Consider the following 22,322-nt stretch of genomic DNA (forward strand, 5'->3'; position numbering starts at 1 on the left):
ACCCATGATTTGTATGTTGTGAAACTTGATTATTTTGTTGTTTACTTTATTAAGCATTTCTAGCTTGCCGCTTTTTAGTTTTCCGTGCTGCGCAACATCATAACATGGCTTTATAGATTGATAGCACATTGTTTTGGCTGGCGGGGGGGGGGGGGGGGGGGGGGGGCACTCTGGACCATCCTGCGTCAGGGCCTGTTGCTGCGTAGTGACGCCACTGCTGTGGTGAGTGGAGGCAGGTGTAGTGGATACAGTGATTGTGAATGAGGAGGGGCTAATGAGAATGGGGAGTGGCGGAAGAGTAGAGGGTGCACTGTGCAGGTCTCCAGATTCCACTCCTCAACCTAAATTGAACAAAACTACATTTAAAAATCACAAAACAGTCACAATGTGTTTGGCGTTTCACCATCTTTCCTTTATTGGAATGTTTGCCTTGTATATGGATGTGATTCTTCTTCATTGTTTTCACATTAATCATAGTTTTTTTTCCCACATAGAGTATGTTCAGTCCTTGAATATGTTTTTCTTTTTATATATACTTTTTAACTTCCCGGTATTTTTTTCTTTTTTTAACATGCTCAGGCAGGGTCACTCCTCAGACAACTTGCACTAAACAAAACAAGTGATTGACAAAATTGGTGCACACAATTGTTTTTGTTTTTCTTTATATGATTTTTTTTTATAAACAAAGTCATTAAGTCAAGGCAAATAAAACACATTTGTCACATTTTCCAAAAAGTAACCAGGCATGGCATTACATCATCAAACACATCCTACTGCAATTCAGTTAAAAACATACCCAAGAAACGAAGGACTACGGACTACTTTTAGTAGAACCGTCAAGTAACTTCTGCAAATAATTCTAGTTTGTGTGTCAAACACCAGTCATTTGCCATTTTGATATTCAGGCATCTTAAAAGAAAGAATTATTTGCAATTAACTACCATTGTCTGGTCTGATATTATTTTTTATTCTACAATCCACAGCAATTGCTCAGATGGTGCAGCCAGGATAAGAGATGTCACGTAACATCTTGGCTGTATTTCAAGCCCTTGCATTTCCTGAGCCTGCAAAGCGAGACCAGCTTTGGTTTTGAACACTGTCTACACGCATCTGCACAAGACATCATCATCAACAGCAGAAAGGTCCTTGCATGCTACTGAACAGTACAGTACTCCACAGGGCGACATCATCACATAACATGATGTTATATTTCACTGTTTACTTAACGAAAGTATAAAGTTAGCATTTTTTGTTTACGTTTGCAAGCGAGAGGAATGAACAACAATCCACTGTTCAATTTAACCCCTGCCACATGTTTATTGAAAAAAAGTAGGCAAAGAACATGGAATATCAAAATAACCCAAGTACAATGGAGTATTTACACTGTTGGTACGATATGTAGGCCAACATGGTTTCAGTTCTTGACACCCTCACTGAGCCTGCAGGAGAGGGATTTTCTACTGACATTTTCTTTCTAAAACAAAAGCCAAGAAGTCATACACATATTATTGGTGTCACTTGAGAGAGAGTGATTTCTAAAATCAGTTGTACCAGAAAGAAGTGATTTTGCGAGTCCCAGCTAACAATAGGTCAGGGAGAGAGATGGGAGTGTGTGTGAAGTTTGTTAGTTTTGTTTGACTCAAGTTAATGTGGGTAACAAAAAATAGAGGGATGTTTACTCGCGACCCGTGAATGGATTGGTGACCCATGTTTTGGGAAACAGACTGTGGGATGAAAGCAGTGCAGTGTGTCAGAGAGGGGGGGGGGGGGGGCTGTTGGAATCTGTAGGCCTACCTACAAGACTACTTTTGTTGTCCACCAGCCTGAGTCATTCTTGTAAGTTGTAAGACGTGTACCTTTTGTAACGTAGAAAAGAAAATGAATAAATGAATCCCTGCTCGGCTATATAATGATGATTTCTCCAGGGTTTATACCTGTCCTGTTGGTAACGGTTCGTTCACCACCATGTCAACACAGGACCAGAAACATATTGTTTCGATTCTTAACATTCGCACAGAGCAACGTGTGCCGTGCGTGCAGGCCACTACGATAATATTGTTCTCTGCTGACGTTTTAAAAACACATATTTATGACAATTTGGTCACTTGGCTCAATAATAGAGAGAGAGGGAGAGATTGTACCAGAAATAAGGAGAGAGAGGTATATCTATCTGGCACACTGCGACTGACTCGCTCACTTACAGAGTGGGTTGGCAGAACAACAGTGCCAAGGACAATGTGATCCAGAGACATACGTATCTGATGAGAACATTTCACTGTCAAGTTAAACAGACTGCCTTAGAAGATGTGTCTTCGATATGGCTGGGATTTAAGTTCTAGTCTTGTCTGTTTCAAGTAACTAAACATACACAAACTAAAACAAAAATATAACAGATATTAGCACGCATCGAGATGTAACTACACAGTATGTCACACGTTCACAATTAGACAGCAGAATAAATAAGGGGTCGTTGTTAATTCAATCTAATTTGGTAAAGTAAACTTTAGGTTCAAATCCAAGTCTGAAGGAAGGATCCATATTATGTGCATTTGGACTGTAAACGACAGTAAAACTTTACCAAAAATATACAGTATAGCTGGAGATTAAGACTTGATGTTTACGCTCATTACAGCCCAGTCTGTTGTTTAACCACACAAACCCTATAGGGCATAGCAGTGGCAGGAATGTTGTGGTGCCACAGATGGAAAACCCATTCATTTTTCAAACATATTTATATAAATTAGATTTGAAGATGGGAACCAAAAGGCATCCAGACTCCTGGTGAATCAAGATCATAAAACATTTGATGATGTGTAAAATAAATACATACATACATACATACATACATACGTATAATTCTGGGGTGAACATTCAGCGAAGATAGCCGATCTACAAGCTCACAACGAGTCGCAACACTTTGGCTAATACATTTGGTGTTGAGAGGGAAAAATGGACCATAGAAGAACAAATTTAAATAAAGATAGCCTATGAAGGCTAAAGTTTGGAGGAGAGAGGCTGTCGGGCAGGGGGGGGGGGGGTATTTTAGCATCAAATGCAGAGGGTATATGTATGGGTGACAAATAAACCCCTCTCTTCTTATGTCATGTAACAGATAACATGTGGCAACACGGCTGGGATTGAATGGAGCACATATCTCAATGTTAATTCACAATATACCGTGTGGGGGGAAAAAGAAAGAAATCTAAGCTGCAGTTACAGTAAAAGGCAACAGCATAATGTGGAACTATAGGTTTTTTTTAAATTACTTATTTTTGCAATGCTTCCTTTTGCCTTTGTTGCATCCTAAAAGGCACTCAACAAAGGGACAAGGCATGGATGAAAACTATTAAAGAAAAACAAGGGTTCTTTTCATCTTTTTCATTGGTGTCACGCATTGGAAAATTGCAGATCTGCAAGCTCACAACACTGTCCACATTGCGATTCGACACGTTTGGAGCTTGTAGATCTTCAGGCTGGTTAAGCTTATGTTTTGACAGTATGGCACAGACTTTAGAACGAAGTTAAACAAAGGCAGAACAAAACAACATCTCCACCCAACGTCATTGTGTTCAATATGCAAAGGAAAAGGAACCCTGATGCAATATATGGCAGGTTAACACATGGCAAACTACAGTACAGTACAACTACTTCACCAAGTTATTTGTTTTCCCTTGTGTGCAAAGGAGGTAAAAAATAAAAGACATCGTATAAAATGAACATTTAGGACATGGCTCGTTCAGCGTCCCTGCATTTACACTCAAAATGAGAGCGATGAAAGGTAGAAAATTATCTGAGGCGTCCAGCACCAGAAGAAAACTGTTAATTCATTCTTAAGTAAGTGATTTCTTTTTTTTAAAGGATAAAGGAGTAGTTTACTCCCAAAATATTTCTTCTTTTCTATTAATTACACACCCCATGAAGCCTTGTATTTATGGAGATTTAGGCCTATTTAGTTTTTGTCAGAGTCCTGACCCTGAGCCAATAATTCGATGACCGGGTAGCTGGTGCTGTTCATCGACCACCAGGAAGAAATCTCCATGAATTCAAGGGGGGTGTCATATTTTTGGCCTTTAAAGCTCAACATTGTGATAGTAATCATTAGTACAGAGTGTGTGTTCAGTAACAGTGTTACATAGCTCAACATTCTGAGAGTAATCATTACATCATCATTACAGAGTTTTTGTTCAGTATTAGCAGGAGTCTTCCCGCATCTCTCCAGATCTTTTTTTTGGTAAACAATAACATAAAGTAGGCCTACATTTTGAGGTACGGTTGTACCAATTCCATCCAATCAGGAGAGAACCCAATAAAGTGTATCGGCTTCAATTTCATAGTGTTCCAGTTCCAATTGTCCCTGCTCTTTTCCTGTATCAGTATCAGAAACATCATCTTTATTGTTAAATAGGTGTAAAAAAAAAGTGGGTAAAATTATTATATTTTTCCCCCCAGTGTCCTCACCTGAAAATTAAATTTGTCTCAAATGAGCTGGAGAGACGGGGAGACCTGTTACTCTCAGAACATAGCTATTTTCAGCTTACTTTTAACAAAAGCATAAAAAATTAAAATAAAAACTCACTTACATCTCCTATAACTTTCTAAATGTCTAACAGATAGCAAGTGTGTTCTTGTTAATCCCTCTCTTCATATCTATGTCAGGCCACTTGAGAACCCAAAGAATGCATCAAAGAGGCCAGTGTTCTCTTCACTTGGTCCTTGGCAGATAGCAGATATACTGCAGCTCAATTAGCAACCTATTCACCCCTCTGGAAAAGTCATACATGGTACCTCCCCCCCAGAGGAGCCGTACATGGTACCTTCCACATTTCTTCGTTCAGATAAAGAGTGTGTCTCTGTTTGTGTGTGTGTGTGTGTGTGTGTGTGTGTGTGTGTGTGTGTGTGTGTGTGTGTGTGTGTGTATGTGTGTGTGTGTGTGTGTGTGTGTGTGTGTGTGTGTGTGTGTGTGTGTGAGTGTGAGAGAGAGATAAATGGTTGTTTTAGGCTTATGGTTTAAAACGTTTTGCAGATCTACAAGCTCACAATCTATCACACTTTGACAACAATGTATCACACTTTGACACGTACTCTGTGAGCTGGCTATTACGGGCTTTAGGGTTAAAGATGGCAAAATGTATGTCCTTACAAGTATAGTACCACAAACGTGTGTGTGTGTGTGTGTGTGTGTGTGTGTGTGTGTGTGTGTGAAGGGGGGGGGGGCTATGGCGAGGATGCATGAAGATGAGTTAGTTGTCCTCAATGTATTTGACATTATTGTATGCAAGTTATGTTTGCTCCCTTATCCACATAATCACATATGGTCGGCAATGATCGCAGGCTCAAATAACAACATATCTAAGACATCACAGTTGACAACTTAAGCAAAACCTAAATGAACATTAGACCACTGTTGAGTGTTCTTCTGTTCGGTACACAGTATGCATCCTTCTTGGTTGGGTCCGAAGTCTCCGAACCTCAACAGTATTTGGCAACATGTCATGCCGATTCCGTTTACAAAACGAAATAAGAATTCCTTTCACACATGTCACACACATGACGATGACAGGCCTTCTCCCAGTGCCATTTAATTCCTTGTTAAATTTCAGCACTATTCAAGCCTAAAACCAGGATACCGTTTCACCCTTCCTTTTTGTTTTGTCTTTTTGTCTTTCAGTGCATTATTTTAGTTCTTTTTCCTCCAGGCCTCTCCACTCCTCCCGTCTCTGCGCTGGGACAAAGACCCAGAAGGCGTTGCCTAGTCTAGCAGCTGTCCCAGCTGTCAGTCAGATACGCCCCCCACCCCCATTTCACTCTTAATAGCCTTAGAGACACACATGCACGCATGCACACACATGGCGGGGGGGGCGGAGATCTGGTGGGTGGGTGGCTTTTCGGGGGGAATGTACAGATTGTGTTGTGTTATTGTGTGTGTGTGTTTTGTGTACCTTGTCATAAGAGACGTTCTTATGACAAGTGAACTACCAGCAGGGGGTGCTGTGTGTGCGTGTGTACAGCACACAGTGGTGATGTTTGGCAAGTATCAGGGGAATATTATGCATGTTTGTGCATTGTGCATGCGTGTCAATCACGGCACTATGACTCCTCCTTCGCCACCCCCCCCCCTGCCTTGACCCCCATCCCCCCTGCCTTGACCCCAACCCAAACAAATCCTCTTCATTCTGAATTCAGTGGTTCTCGAACGTTTTCTAAAAATGTCAAGGATTACCCATAACGGGTGTGCACTCCGGGAGTGCACAAATGGACCGATCCATTTTGTTCCATGTGCACGCTCCCAGAGTTAATACAGACCTGTAAAGGGTCCATTTGGAACGCCCCTCAAGGAACCCCCCCCCCCCCGAGGAACCAGCGTTCTAAATCATCATCTCATCCTCCTTCTTCTTCTTTCTATCCGAACAGCCTTCCCCCCATTTCTAGCTCCGCCCGTCCCGTGATGGTGGGCACTGGCCCACGCGCATGCGCAGCGTGCCGCTCTTGTGCAGCTGCCAGAGCTGCACGAACTCCTCGGGCATGGCGTGGAACCACTTGTACGGCAGGATGTTGTCGTAGTAGTGGTGGCTGACCGGCGCGCCGTCCGGCCCGGCAGCGAACGGCCAGAAGCCGTACGCCGTCACCTCCTCGCACAGGCCCAGCGCCAGGCTCACCAGGAAGAGGCCCGTGGAGAGGCGGCGCGCGTGCACGCCGCGCCCCTTCCAGAACTTGCCCACGGCGCGCAGGAAGTCGGGGTTGGCGAAGAGCACGGTGAGGTCGGAGGAGGCGTCGGCGAGTGCGTGGTACGCCCGCACCGACGGCTCGGTGCCCGGCTTCATGGAGAACGCCGGCATGTAGACGAAGCCGGAGCCGTAGGCCCGCATGCCGTCCACAAAGGACTTCCTGGACCACAGGAGATTCTGGAACCTAGAGAGAGAGAGAGAGAGAGAGAGAGAGAGAGAGAGAGAGAGAGAGAGAGAGAGAGAGAGAGAGAGAGGCATTTGTTGTTTTTAGTAGTTTTAGGGTTTCAACTAGAGATACCATTTTTTTCCTTTCTGGTACCGATTCCGATATACCTTGGTCGATACAGAGTGCCGTCTATCCGATACCAGCGCATCATTTAAAAAACATATTTTACAACAGTGGTTCGCAAAGTGGTGTCTTTGGGGGTGGGGGGTTAGTGAAACATCAATTCGAAATATTACTGTAAATGAAATGTCATCGTGTGATAAATTACATGGGATCAGAATGGCACAGACTGACTGATACTCCATACAAGTATCGGCAGCTTTTCCGATACTGGTATTGGTATAACTCTAGTTTCAAGGGTTGAAATAAGAACGTATAGTCTGTCTGCTGACTAGCTGACTAATCAGTATTCTGGTCTGGTCACTCTGTATGCTGTGCTTCTACAAATAGGTATTAGTTTCCGTTGTTTCACACAGATGTTACACAGTACAAAGACAGGTCAGTGTTATTTATATATGCGCACACACACACACACACACACACACACACACACACACACACACACACACACACACACACACACACACACACACACACACACACACACACACACAAATTTCATTATGCTTTAAGACAAGTCGCATGTGACGTGCCAAACAGTTTTCATCATTCTGAATCAATTCCAAGCTTTAGTTTTGCACGAAAAAGCACTCCTTGGCCTAAATTCGTCCATAGGCACTTACTTGATGACCTCATCACATTTGTGATGACGGCTATGGCCGTTTTTAGTCCAAGGAGTGTTTTTCGTGCAAAACCACCTTGTAAGCGGTACCAATTCAGGATAATATCAGTGTTGCCACTGCACTGAAGGAGAAATGAAAGCAATATGAGGGTCCAACAGTGTGGTCTCAGTGCCGTACCTTTTCTCTATGATGCTGGGGTTGGCGGTGACCAGATGGGTTCTGGTTCCTACGTCGTCAACGTAGTCTTTAGAAAGCGGAGGAAGATTACATCTAGATGAGGTGAGACACAGTAAACAAACTTTTCAGGATTAAAACTCAAAAAGCAGAAAATGTTGCATGTAGATCGGAAAACTCAAAACGTGTCGATTTGCGTTGCGTATCGAGCTTGTGGATCAGCATATGTTGATTCTTTTGAGTTTTCAAACATGTTTGAAACCAAGTGAAATATCCCTTTAACGGTTTGGCTAATTCAAATACTCATTAATCTATCCTAATATAAAAGTGTCTATTATTAGTGCAGGGCTTGGTTTTACCAGCCCCATGGTGCAGAGCAGCAGTGGGGGTTAAAAATGGATGAAAGCAAAATGAAATCTCCCGAATGAAAATGTTTGTATGACCAAGTCCAAATGTGCAATTTGTGAGTGCGAGAAAAAAAAGAGTTCCCGCACACTGTCTTCACTTAGTTTATTTCAGCTGAGTGACAACGTTTCGGTCTAAACGACCTTCATCAGGTCAGGTATGAAGGTCAGTCATGACTGGCACGACAGAGAGCACTTTAATCCATGTGTTAAGGTTACAAGCCAAGAGAAAGACACACTAGTCCTCTCTGTGGAATCCAAATGAGTGAAATCAGTCATGACTGAGAACTCTCATCCATGAACACAGCTGTGATTCGGTCACAGCTGTGCTGATATACAGTAAAACAGCACGAGACCTCAGGTGTGATATCGCTTTTTTTATTTTGCAACCATTTTTGGTGTGGTTGACCTTTAAACTGTTTTGTTAGTTGCGACTAGTTTTAGTTACTTTGGGCTATAGGTGACATGGTGTTATGAATATGCAATATAATTCCCGTTTTTGGAGAAGAGCAATTGCTACGTATCACGATATATAGATTTTTCATGATATTTTAAACACAAATTAATTTTACAGACAAATGACCCCGGGCTATTTTCACAATTCTTATTTAACTACATTGCAAAAGTAGGATTACTTTTCATGTAAATAACTGTAAATATTTCTTGTTTAGAACCTAGCTCGAGTTAACATGTAAAAGAAATCTTCTTTGATGGCATCTTAGGATAGATGTAGAGTTTGTAGACCTATTTGAGAGTGCAAAAACACAATTGTCTTTCTTGATGTATTAATGAGCATCAACGACGATCACCTGGACACAGTCACAGACACACAGCTCCCCTCTGCAGGCTTCTACTACGGTCTCTCATTTCTCTCCAAAATAACTTGAATAAGATAGAATATGATTAAAGCTCACACGTCATATCACACACACAACCCCCCTAAAAGAAAAATGAAAATCGATTTATATTTTTTATTAAATCGATATATATCGTCGGGATTAATATCGATATATCGTTACATGCCTAGTCTTACCGCATGATGAAGTCAGCCTGGTCGATGTCACGTCCACAGCTGCTGTGTCTGAGGACACCGCCGTTGCCCACCACGGCACACCTCTTCAGGGGGGTCGGCAGAGGGTTGTCCTGGTCAGAGGAGGAGACACGTCCAGTTAACGTCACGTTTATCCATGCACTGTATAGCACGGTGGTAAAAGAGGGACCCCCGTGAAAATATTTATTTCATTAAACTGGAGGATTTAGAATAATATTTTAAAATTATGAGGTCAGGCCTAAATGGGTTAAATTGAAGCATTTAGCAGACGCTCTTAATCCAGAGCGATTTACATTAAGCAATGTAAACACAAGGTAATACATATGCATATAGACAGTGTAGTCAATGTACTGCCTCAGTAATCTAGGGTCATAGGTAAACCAAGAACCTATCAGTATAAACAATATAGTATAATAATTCAAGATAAATAGAAAAAGAAAGAATATACAGATATTACATAATAACATAGAATAAGACACCGAGAGGAGGAGAAAGGGAAGGGGAATAGTAGTAGTAGTAATACTATTGATCCTAAAATAACACATTTTCTATTAAAGGGACACTTGCAAAAAAGATATATGTTAATGACGTTTAGAAGATTTAGAACACTTTCCTGGGGGTCTTTATGTGTGTAATAGAAATTTTTGATTTTAGCAGTGAGCCCAGTGCCTCTGATGTCATCGACACTGAGCTCACTTCCTTCATGGACTACAATTCCCACAATGCTTTGGTGCAATGCTCCTCCTTGTGTTAAGACTTATCGCAGCTTAGTCAAGTCAAGTCAATTGTATTTCTAGAGCACATTTAAAACAACCAAGTTTGACCAAAGTGCTGGACAGCATAAAAACAAGCATATACAGTCGGCAAAATGCACAAAAAGATACAGTAAAAACATTTTTCACGAGTAAAATAAAAGAAGTACAGAACAAGACAAGAGATGGGAGAGCACAGCGACACATGATTAAAAAGTGGGGAGGGGCATGTGTGTGTGTGTTTTTAGACGTTCCAAAGTCTGGGTGCAGAGACTGAGAACACTCGGTCGCCTTTTGTTTTCAGGTTAGACTCGTTATTAGGTTTCGTACCGTTCTGAACAAATGCACATACACATGTCACTACGACAACATGCACTGTCCGTGAACTCAAAGGCACGGCAGATTGCAAACAAACATACTATAGAACGAACACACACACACGGTATTAAGTTGACAATTTCAGTATTAGTTAATTGTTTTCTTTGCACTCCATTTACATTACCATTTACCCGCTGGTTTCGTTTGTTGACTAAAGCTCATGTTATTGACTAGCCTGCACTTTGTAGGTCTGGATGAAGAGCGGCTGCTAAATGGCTGCATTGTAAAGTAACTAGATGGTATAATACTGTAGTGTTTTGTTATGAGCACAGTGCAGCGACCAGAGCAATCTTTTAATATCCTGTCTCAGTGCGGTGTGCTGACAGACCAGCATGGAAACCCCAGGGGCACTGGAAAGACAGTCACAGCATACAGAGGTCAAACAGATAGTGGATAATCAATAATCATTGTGGACTAAGAACACAGTTTGCCGGTCACTGCTACAGTACAGAGCTGATCATGAGGTTATTTCTTCCCTTCTCTGGAATCCTGCCTCAAAGCTACCAGAGGTAGGACAACTGTCCTTCTCTGATGTCATCGCTAGGGACACATGTATCGGTAAGCAAGGACCGTGGAGTCTTGCGTGCCATTGTGAAATCCATGATCTCAAAAACGATGATCTTCCCGTGGAAATACTTTTAAACCAGTTCTCTAGTCAATGACTCACCAAGTTGCATCTTTCTTTCTTTCTTGCACATCACATGCTTTGTCTCACCCCCCCCCCCCCCCACACACACACACACACACACACACACATATACACGCCCCAAACATCCAAATTCATTCAAATTCCAAAGGAAGTCAATTCCCGCAAACACCCACACACTTTTCTGCATTGATTTATTGAAAGAGATCAATGGTCAGCAGCTGTGTATGGAGGTCTGTCCATGGTCGCGCACACATGCACGCAGTCATGCGCACACGCACACACACACACACACACACACACACACACACACACACACACACACACACACCATTGAAGATTTCCTCAACTATCAAGTCATACAATAGTGTTGTACACATGATACATCATTTTATATTATTAACAGATGATGATCTGCATGAGTCAGAGACACAGATGGACACAAACTGATGGAAACAATTGTGCTCATTATTCCCCTCGAAGCCTACTCACTTGAGAAGGCAAGACAGACGCACACACACACAACATAGATTTTGCATTTTGAAATAGGAGCAGTCACGTAGAGGTGTGTGTGTGTGTGTGTGTGTGTGTGCGCTTGCGTGCGCGTGCGTGTACTTGAAACTCCTGAGCTCTCCCGATTGGAACATTGGTGTTTTCTAGAGCAAGGATGGCCTCATTGCTCGCTAGCATTGACACTAAATATTTAGCATCTAAAATTAATATGCCATTATATAATTATTAATGTTTTAATGAGGAGCGCTAGCCCCTCCTCTGCACAGCTTTGTATCTATGGGCACAGAATGTGCACAGCTGATTGGCCTAGCACGGAATGTGATGTATGATGACAAGTAGGGATACACGATAATTATCGGCCCGATAATTATCGGCCCGATATCAGGAATTATGACATCATCATTATCGGCCAGATAGCATTATGTTATCGGCCCGATAATATATTGTATATATATTCTTTATTTGACATATTTCTATATAGCTCGCCGGAATCGGCCCGGCCCACTGGTTGCGTTTCTGGGGGTCTGGATGTTCCGGGGACCCCCCCGGGCACTCGCCGGGGACCCCCAAAGACCCCCACAACTCATTTTTCTACCGTTTCGGACGTGGGGCGGCTCACCGGGACCGGGCCGGCACCCTGGCTGTGGTCCTGTGGGTCTGGAACTTCCGGGGACCCCCACACGGAGTTGCACCACTCACTTCACACGGGTGTGGTTTTTTATTATCGGTTATTAGTTTATTACAAAAAATCAATATCGTGCATCCCTAATGATAAGAGCACCCCTCACTTCACAGTGTGATTTTTATTAAATTACACACTGTATCGAATAGGTACTAGGTAGGTATCGCGATGGAAAAGATCTTTAATTCCAAGCCAAGGACCCCCAATTTGATATGAATTGCTGTTATGTGGACCTGCCTACCAATGGCACCATTCAGCAGGCTGAGAAAGGTTGCAGTTTCTTATAGCTTGTAATCTCAATCGATGATGTCACCTTCGAAGATTAGCTTGAAAATGACAGAGGTGCTCCATAAGCCTATACTTCATAGCATGATGCCCAGCTCAGTGGTCTTGTGGTTAGTGTCCACCCTGAAGCTGGAAGGCCGGGCTTCGAACCCAGGCCGAGTCATACCAAAGACCCGGTGCCTCCCTGCTTGGCACTCAGCACCAAGGGTTGGATTGGGGTAAATCCCTGCGACATATTAGGGTGTACTTGACAATTGTATTTTGGGAATATGTTTTGTGTGCTATGCCCAAAATTAGGATGTCAGGTTTAAAGTGGTTAATTTGGGAAAGTTTGTTGTTGTTTATTTCATTAGCCTACTGAAAATGCACTTTCTTTGATTCAGTAGCATAGATCATAGAAAAATCGGTGTAAATCATTATTACCTTTTCAAGTCACACCGTGTGCTGCTTTCACATAATAATCCCTGTAGTCTTTGAATTTGAACCGATCCAAACTCAAACCACTTTGACTCTCAAAACACTCCGCCAGCTCATTAAAAGTATGAAAAATAAAGCTGGAATAATAACAAGCATCGGGGGAATCTAACGTAGGGCTACTGTACAGTACAGTCAGTGAACAACAAAGACTAACCCGCACATTAATGAGCACATCCCTAATTGGCACATTTCTTGGCAGCTGCTATCAGTGTTGCCAGATTTTGTAAGAGAAATAAGCAAACCATGTCTATAAAAACATAGCCTGGGCAGCATTCCTTTTCAGGTTTATGATCCGGTCGGGAGCGGATGATATGGTTACGTCATGTTGTAGTCATTGTTTTGTAGTCATCAGGCCGGAACCCTCAATCTGGAACTTCCTTAAATTCCCTCAAACCGATTTTTCCCAATAAAAGCTGCAGGCTACGAGAGAACAAGGCACTCTATTATTGTTATCTTCCGGTTTGAGGGAAAGGAAGTTCCACATTGATGGTTCCGGCCTGATGACTACAAAACAATGACTACAACATGACATAACGATATCATCCGCTCCAGACCGGTTCACACCGCAATTTTGTAACACAGACCAGGCTTTCCTCCGATGTGGAAAGCCTAGTGACGCGAGGTTAATGAAAACAAGCCCCAAAAGAAGCAACTAGGCCACATTTAAACCGATATACATTGGCTACTTGAAAATACGTAGCCGAGTTACAAGCTCACAACGCGTTGTGCCGGTGTGCGCTTGTAGATCTGTTGTTTTCAAAAGATTATGGGAAGACAAATTAGTCAAATACTGTACATTATTTATTTTGGAGGGTACTTGACATGAACATGTTTGAGAACCACTGGTTTAAACAACATAAATAAGCAACAACAAACACTACAGATATTGACAAGCATCTCTACAGAAAAACAAGCCCAAAGTCACTTATAATAAGCAGACATGGCAACACTGGCTGCAATCGCAGCACTGCTACGGGGAAGAGGATGTGTGTGTATGAGTGTGTATGAGTGTGTGTGTGTGTGTGTGTGTGTGTGTGTGTGTGTGTGTGTGTGTGCCCTTATATCCTGCCATGGCTTATTTTTGGTACTCGGTGGTTACACTTTCTCGGCAAGCTCTCCATTATGGTGTGCAATTGTGTGTGTGTGTGTGTGTGTGTGTGTGTGTGTGTGTGTGTGTGTGTGTGTGTGTGTGTGTGCGCGCAATAGAGAGCTACAGCAGAGAGAAAAACAGAAGCAAAGAGAGAGGACTACTACTAGTTGAGATGTTTCACAACCACTTCACATTAAAAAAAAACTATTATTATCATTCAACCATGCTTGGTCTGCTGTATTAAGATATAATTACAGTATATAAGAGGGTATTTATAAATCCTCGAGATGAGGCACAAATACAAAAAATATATATATTATGAATAAGCGTAAAAAAGCATTAAAAAGGTGTCACTGGGAATAATAATCCTTTGTTATTCCCAGGCCAAAGGCATGGGGAGAGTATGTTTTGCACGTCCATGTGTCTGTCTGTGGACAGCTAATCTCTGGCACCGTTGGCTTGTTTTTTATATTTATCTTCTCTCAGCTTTAACCTGTACCTTCTTTTTGTGACGTATTTTTAACTAATCTTGCTGTATGCTAGTATGATCAATCAATAGATCAATCAATCAATCAATCAAACCTACAGTATCCATCAATCTTCAATACCGTCAAAAATACAGATTTATCAAAAAAGAAAAAGAGAGATGTGTATGGTGACCTGACTGAGGCCGATTCTACAAATGGCTTCTAACACTCACACTTCAGAGATTTTGCAAAAATATTTAAAAATAAATAGCAGATGTACATGTGCAGATGGCACGAAGTGACACGCTGTGAGCTTGTGTATCTGCTATTTGCAATAGCCAAAGCAAAAATCTAAAATCAAAGAAAGAAAAAAGAAAGAAAGAAATCCTGGTTTTAATGGGTTGATGCAATGGTTCTCAGCTGGGTCTGGGGACCCCCAGGGGTCCTTTAGGGGGTTTCAGGGGGGTCTGGGTTTCAGGGGGGTCTGGGGACCCCCAGGGGGGTTTCAGGGGGGTCTGGGGACCCCCAGGGGTCCTTGAGGGGGTTTCAGGGGGGTCCCCAGTAACATTAGTTAGTATGCTATAGCATGGAAATCACTTCTTTAACCATAAATAAATTGACTATTTGACAATTGCCTTATTTAAAAATGTCATAATGGATCCAAAATGGTCCAAAATAAACAAAATATGACTCGATGACAGACGTTTTGACTATCCAGCCTTCATCAGTGTTGGTTGGTTACATTTCCAACACTGAAGAGTATTTCGTGCTCAGATAAGCCCCACCTCCCCCCAAAAAAGTCTTATATTCAGGCCAATATGGTACATAGGAATCGTTAACTTAAAGGGAACCTCTTAAAACCCTGCAGGACCCAAGTTGTGTGAATTTCTGGGTTGAGTGTATATGCAAATATCCTGGCCAATGGCATTGAAAGACTAAACAATGAACATCAATGATGATGTTTAGGAGAAAAAAGAAACGGGGAAAAAATAGATAAACTTTTTCTTTTTATATATTTTGATTTTTTTGTAGTAGAAATAAATCTGGGTCTTGCAGGGTTTGGAATCGGAACGTTAAGAGGGAATCGTTAAGGAACCAAAATCGTTTTACTGCACACACACACACACACACAACACCACACCACACCACACACACCACACACACACACACACACACACACACACACACACACACACACACACACACACACACAGTCCTTGATCTCCATCCAACCTCCGGTGCCTTTAGCAGAGTTGGATAGCGATGTGGCTTTCACATGCATTCCATCCTTCTCCCTGGGACCATCTTAGCATCTCCTCCTCTAGATCAGGGGTTCTCAAAATGGGGGGGGTCCCCAAATGATTTTGGGATGGTCCACGGATTATTTGCTTAATGTACAACATTGTTTTCTCACTCAAACAGTAAACAATGGCCAATTGTCAAATATTAACACTTTGACTGACGAGAACATCTATAGAGCGTCGCAGGGCATCGGAAGGGAATTTCCCATTCATTTTTCCATAGACGTTTCAGAAAGTATTTATTTAAAGACCTTTAGCCTCAGACAAAGTCAACTCGGCTCCTGGCAATGAACACGTTTTTTAGGCGGAATCAATTCATTAGAACGAAGAAAAAAAGGGCAGGGTACAACACCTTTTTTTACAGTTTTTATTCTTTCCAATTATTTGTTCGTCCCAAAATAATTGTGTTTATTGTCATGATTTGTCAGGACCCGAGTTGGCTTTGTCCGAGAAAAATGAATGGGAAATTCTCTTCTGGTGCCCTCGTTGTTCTGAAAATTAGATTTATCTCGGATTCTTTTCCCAGATTGCGATTTTGGTCAAAACAAGAAGAAACACCACAGACTAGATGATGATCACAATATGATTTCAGCTCTTCCGCAGAGGAGCAGAGCTTCTTTATGATTCATGTATTCATCAGCCACTGTAACCAGATTAAGTCAGCCAAGAAATTCATTCGCTGCAATAAAAGGGGCCACTAATGCCCTGTGGGTTCAAGCAAAGACATGCAACTGCCTTTATGTTCTTCTGGTCGCCCAGTAAAGGAATGCAAAGAATGACGCAAATGATTTATTAGGTTAAAACACCACGATGAACCCTACTAGCTCATAGCGTCACTATCCTGGTGGGGGAGAAGAACATTCGCCGGGATATTAGCTGATGTACAAGCTCGCAAACGTGTCGCATTATGAGCTTGTGCAGGTCTGGATCTGTTCGGATCTATTTTGATAAGATATTTACTGTAGAGCGGAAAAAAGGGATCCATGTCGGCCCGGAACACAATCGATGAACTGATCATTCAAATCGATTATGATAATGCACGCAGCCCGCCCATTTGACCCATCTTACCACTTATAAATCAGGCTTCAAGCCTGGCTTTAGGCCTGATTTCAGATTTTCGAGTGGGCCCTGATCCAGAATAGGTTGAGAATACAGCTGGGTATAGCTACAGTACAACCTGCTAAAACCGGGAAAGCATGTGTCATTTTAAGATTTTAGCGTCTACAAGATCTACAAGACAGCTTGTCTTTGGAGGATGTGTGCGTGCACGTGTGTGTGTGTGTGTGTGTGTGTGTGTGTGTGTGTGTGTGTGTGTGCATATATATGTCAAGCGTACATATTAATTTCGTAGGTCCTTGGGCATGAACAAAAGATTGAGAACTACATGCTCTAACTTAAAAAAAAACACATAGGCTTGCCGCTTGATGATCCTCTTGCGAATAATTACAACTGAACATGGGCCGACAACATATCACTAGCCTACTGTCTGAAATGTGAGCTTGTTTCGAATGGGGAAAAACTAAAAGTGAAATTCCAGGACTGGGCCAGTCTGGAGTGCTCTGCTGGAACTCTCCCAACCCCGCAACCCAACTCCGGATAAGTGGCTGAAGTTGGATGGATCGATGGAGTTCTGCATTTGTGTTGGCTAATATTTGACAGCGTAATTATAGCTTCACATTTTAAATAGTTTACTATGAAAACCTGCATCTCCCATCCGTCCGTCAGTTAGTTAGTCACCTCCATAGCCTTATGGTCACGCCTCGTGACATCACACCTCCATGTATGGTCACGCCTCGTGACATCACCGTGACATCACGCCTCCATATATGGTCCCACGTCCATATATGGTCACACCTTGTGACATCACGCCTCTTGACACGTCACGCCACCATATATAAGTAGATATATGAAGATCACGCAACTGACCTCATCTAACCCTGGATAACCATACATGGAGAAGACTGGATCATCACCTAGATCTGCATATATGGATCCGGCCAGCAACTCTACATCTGACCTCAAACCTTTAGATCTCCATATGGAGCTGACCTGTTCTGACATTTCAAGAAGAATTTTAGAAGCCCGATGTACAAGCCCAAAACACGCCCTGTGCCAGCGTGCATCTTTTGATTATGAAGCCTAAAACCCAAACAGAAATGTAATGTTAATTACTTAATTCATAATGTTCCAATGTCCAGTGATGACACAATAAAATCGTTAACCGCAATTATTTGAGCAACAACCCTGAAGCAGGATGTCTAATCTCTGAGCCCCTCTGAAACAGTGTCCTGTTACACCGCCGCTGCTGCCGCTGTAGTGCTGACAGGGAGAAAATCATTCACAACCATCTGGTCTTACTTTCGAACCGCCTGTCTGTGTGACTGCGAGAGATGTAGGCTACGTTGGGGGAGGGGGCACTCTCTCTCTCTCTGTGGGGCGTGGGGGGTTTGGGGGGAAGACAGTAGCTTGTGTAGAAAAGCAATTTGAGGAAAATATTGACGTTACTGAGGGGGGACGGGACGGGGGGGGGTCGTTCAAATGGTTATTATGCGCTGTAACCATGGCAACGTTCAATAAAAAGGTGTCATGACTCATCTAGCATCACGTCGCTGTCGGGCATAGACCTCTTATCTCCATATTCTATAAACCCGTTTGTGTTTCCTTTATAAATGAACGGCGTACCTCATCATACCTCAGTGACACAAAAGGCATAGCTGCTAGCTGGAAAGACGGAAGAGCTCGTCCATCTGCTACTTTTGCCATTTTTTTATTGACTTGTGAAAAGTCACAGTTTTGAACATATGAGGTTTCCACCCGACAGAGGCAGTTAGCAAAGAACTACTACAGCTTAGATATGTCAATACGCCCTGTGTGCATGTGCACTGTACAACTCTATTCTTAACACTGCCACAAAACCCTTTACCGATATGTATATATATATATAGTGCTACTCTCGTAATTACCCACACCGCGCCTCCTCGTATGTAGTCTTGTTGTGTGATGTCTGTGTATACACTCCATCCCAGATCTACACTTACCCAAATGTCAGATTCTTGGTTATGTTTTGTCGAATTCCTGTGCAAATAATATGATGATCGGGTCGATGACCACAACATACTGTAATGGTATTAAAGGGTATGTTCATGCATTGATGTGATCGACCTATTCAGTCCAAAACGCTAGTGTCCTTCTGGCAATGCCTTCACGCACGCACACAGCCACACACGCACACAGTGTTGTTAGACTCACCGGCACAAAGAGAGGGTAGGTGTCATTGTTGACGGTGTGTGAGTGGTAGAACTCTCCGTCGTACCAGAGGACCTTGCCGAGGGGGGAGTTCTCCTTGGTCACCGCAAACATCTTCTGCGGGTCGCAACATTCTGTCAGCAACTTCCTGTGGAGACAGGAAACGCGACATAACAGTATTACCACTATAGGTTTGATGATGGTTTAAAGGAGTAGTTCACCCAAAAATGTGTTACTGATGAACAACTCCCTAGCCACCTGGTCATCGAATTATTGGCTCAGGAATGCCGGAAAAAAAAAATCATCTCCATGAATTCAAGCTATCATGGGGTGTGTAATTGAAAGAAAATAAGTACTTTTTTGGGGTGAACTACTAAACTGCAATTGTCTGGAAGCTACAGGAGTCAGTGGTCTGTATCTTTCAAACTTAAAGGAGTATCTTGTTTTTTTTAATGTTCTGTTCTTCTCAAATAACACAGTAGATTTACAGGCCTGGGAGACAGGGTCTGTCTGTCCTTTGCATATTAAGATCAGTTCATCCAATGATCGACATCATTCTTGGGATGGTTTATTGCTGAGGACCCACGGTAGTGCACGGTCGAGTGTAAAGTTGATTGGTTGAGCAGTTTTACCAGAACCAGCCTGCTCTTGAAGGAGCCATGCTGATCTGGCAAACTGCTCAAACGATTGACTTCTCCAGAACTGGCCCTCTCCAAACCGGCATGCATTCTGAACAGCAGCCATCACGTATCTCAAGAACTGGTCATCCAATGAACTTCAAGCTTGACGGGTGTACTGCTGAGGACCTATAGGAGTGCAGTGTCAACGGTCAAGCCGATCGGATGAGCAGTTCTTCAAGAATCTGCCTGCTCCGAACGGCCATGTGTTGTGAAAGGCTTGTGCGCTAGCACAATTAAACAGGCAGATCCCCCTTAGACGCAATTTGGACTTTTTCGAGTTTCCATCCGACCGAGACAATATACATGTAGGCATCTAAATCTGTGTGTATTGTGAGTGGCACAAATATGCACGGCTACCAAAAGCACCTCAATACTCTCATACACTGGCTATAGCTGACGCTGAAGTGTTCCGCATCACTCTGATTCCGGAAAGCCGGAAAGAAAGCTGGCATGATATGTAGAAGCACACAGGGGGTCGGCATTTTGCCTGCTTTGTTCTTTTCTATGTAAAACAGGAGCAAAGCCAGCGCAATGACAGATCTTTAGGGCAATATTGCAGTGTCTTGTCTGTCCCTTAAAATGGGCAACTGTAAGTGTAACAAACCTGTTCTGGAGATGGTTATAGTGTCATCATCACCCAAGGCCTGTAACAATAATATAGGACTAATACTAGCACATGATTTGGGGCCCAATTTAATGCTTTAACTTATTTACCACGGGTTAACTGATTGATTGATTGATTGATTGAATACTTAATTAACCTGCAAATAGTACATTTGGAAAATTATACAGTTATACAATGATGCTAAAGGGATAACACAAAAAGCCCTATAGGCCCTAGCTATATAAGCCCTAGGGTCTTGTTTCCATTGTGGGTTGTATGTGTATTCAATTAATAAAGCCCTTTAAAGACATCCAATAATATAGCGTACAGTAATGTAAGACATAGACTAAGACATCATCAACATTAGTAGCAATAAACGTATAAAAGTTACCATTATGATCCCAATGCCTTGTATGAATCCAATGTAGGCCTACACACGAGCCTGGGTTACAGACAGTGTGAGCTGTGAGGAGTCGGACAATGCTTTTTACACGCATGCCCCCTCAAAGCTGGACATAGGAGGGGCTTGCGCCCCTCAAACATGCGAGTGCATGATCCACCACTACCCACCTGTACAAATCAATGCCAGTCTGGTTCCTCTGCCACGCGGGACCCTGCCTCAGCACCTCGTCCACGATCTCCTTGTCGCTGGGGATCCTGTACCCTGGGAACACGTAGAACCAGCACAGCACCAGGACGCACAGCGCGGCCCACACAGAGAGCTTGTTCCTGCAGCATCGCACCAACATGTTTCCTGTCTGCGTGTGTGGCAGTGTGTCTCCAAAGAACACACAACTCACGACAAGAACAAGCTCATTCAAAGTCAAACTGATGGTGGCATTAAAGGCGTCGGCTTCTTCTGTCTGAGCGTCTATTGGCCTCAGTACCCCCGCGTCTATTAATCGGCATCCTCTCTCATTCCAGATGGAGTGGGTGTTGATGTATTATCAAGCATCGAATCCCCCCGCTCCCCCTAGACCCCTATTCATGTGGAATGTCCCGTTCTGTTGCAGAAAAAGGGGGAACGGGTTCAGCCTGTCCTGTCCTTTTTGCAGCAGCGACGCGCTAGATCAGATCAGTGGGACAGGGCTGCTGGAATCCGCGCCTCTCTGCTCGTCTCCTCGGTGCATCGGTGCGACGTTTCGCCGTTAACAACACGCAGCACAGCCTCGTCGCCGCCGTTATTATTGTGAGAGATGATGATGATGATGATGATGATGATGTGCTGGGCCCGGTCCCTCTCTGCAGCGGCATCCCCATTTAATTCGCTTCCGGGGAAAAAACTGTCTCGACGGCCTGTGTCTGACTGACTGTCTGTACCCCGTCAAGTCCGACTGTCCTCCTCCTCTGTCCCCTGTCCTCTGAGTCCCCTCTGTCTGTCTCTGCTTGTCCTGCAGGCTCCACGGGGGCTGTGAGTAGGCTATGCAAGTGCGCCCGGGTCCAATCCATTCAAACCAGTGTTGCCAGATTTGCCCAAAAGAAGCGACTATAATAGGCCACACGAGCACTATAACTGTCTATAACCAAATATGCATCTGTTTTTTGTTTGTTTTTTACTTGGTGAAAAAGGCGAAAGAAGTAAATACTTTTGAAACATTCTAACAACGCCTCCTGGGCCCTGGCACAACATATTTTCAGATAGGGATCGTTGTAGGCCCTAATTATGCTGACAATTATGAACTAATTTGGGGGTCCTTGACATGAAAATGTTTGAGAACCACTGGTTTAAACAACATTTAGGAATAAAGCCCAAAATAAACACACTTCACTTCAGAAATAAGCCCAAAAAAGTCGGGAGAAAAACAAGCCCCAAAGTCGCTTATACAAATCGGGTCATGGCAACGTCGGGTCCAACCCATTGAATCCAAATAGCTGTTC

The 22,322-nt window shown here is 43.1% G+C and overlaps 1 protein-coding gene and 1 long non-coding RNA gene across 2 annotated transcripts; both read right to left on the reverse strand.

Annotated features, from left to right (window-relative positions):
• Positions 1–390: 390 nt before the first annotated feature.
• LOC308311289 lies at positions 391–6,097 on the reverse strand. Its single transcript, XR_013963622.1, has 2 exons — positions 3,428–6,097; positions 391–3,365 (listed from the first exon to the last, which is right to left on the reverse strand). It is a non-coding gene; the product is annotated as an uncharacterized lncRNA (long non-coding RNA).
• Positions 6,098–6,169: 72 nt separating this feature from the next.
• Positions 6,170–21,840, reverse strand: st8sia1 (ST8 alpha-N-acetyl-neuraminide alpha-2,8-sialyltransferase 1). The gene is made up of 5 exons (XM_080757163.1): positions 21,015–21,840; positions 19,164–19,308; positions 9,306–9,415; positions 7,872–7,964; positions 6,170–6,909 (listed from the first exon to the last, which is right to left on the reverse strand). The coding sequence occupies exons 1-5, from the start codon at positions 21,191–21,193 to the stop codon at positions 6,426–6,428; spliced, it is 1,011 nt and encodes a 336-aa protein (XP_080613289.1). The 5' UTR covers positions 21,194–21,840; the 3' UTR covers positions 6,170–6,425.
• Positions 21,841–22,322: the final 482 nt, after the last annotated feature.

The sequence above is a fragment of the Protomyctophum bolini genome (genome assembly GCF_963924005.1).
Source record: "Protomyctophum bolini genome assembly, chromosome: 23".
NCBI lineage: Eukaryota > Metazoa > Chordata > Actinopteri > Myctophiformes > Myctophidae > Protomyctophum > Protomyctophum bolini.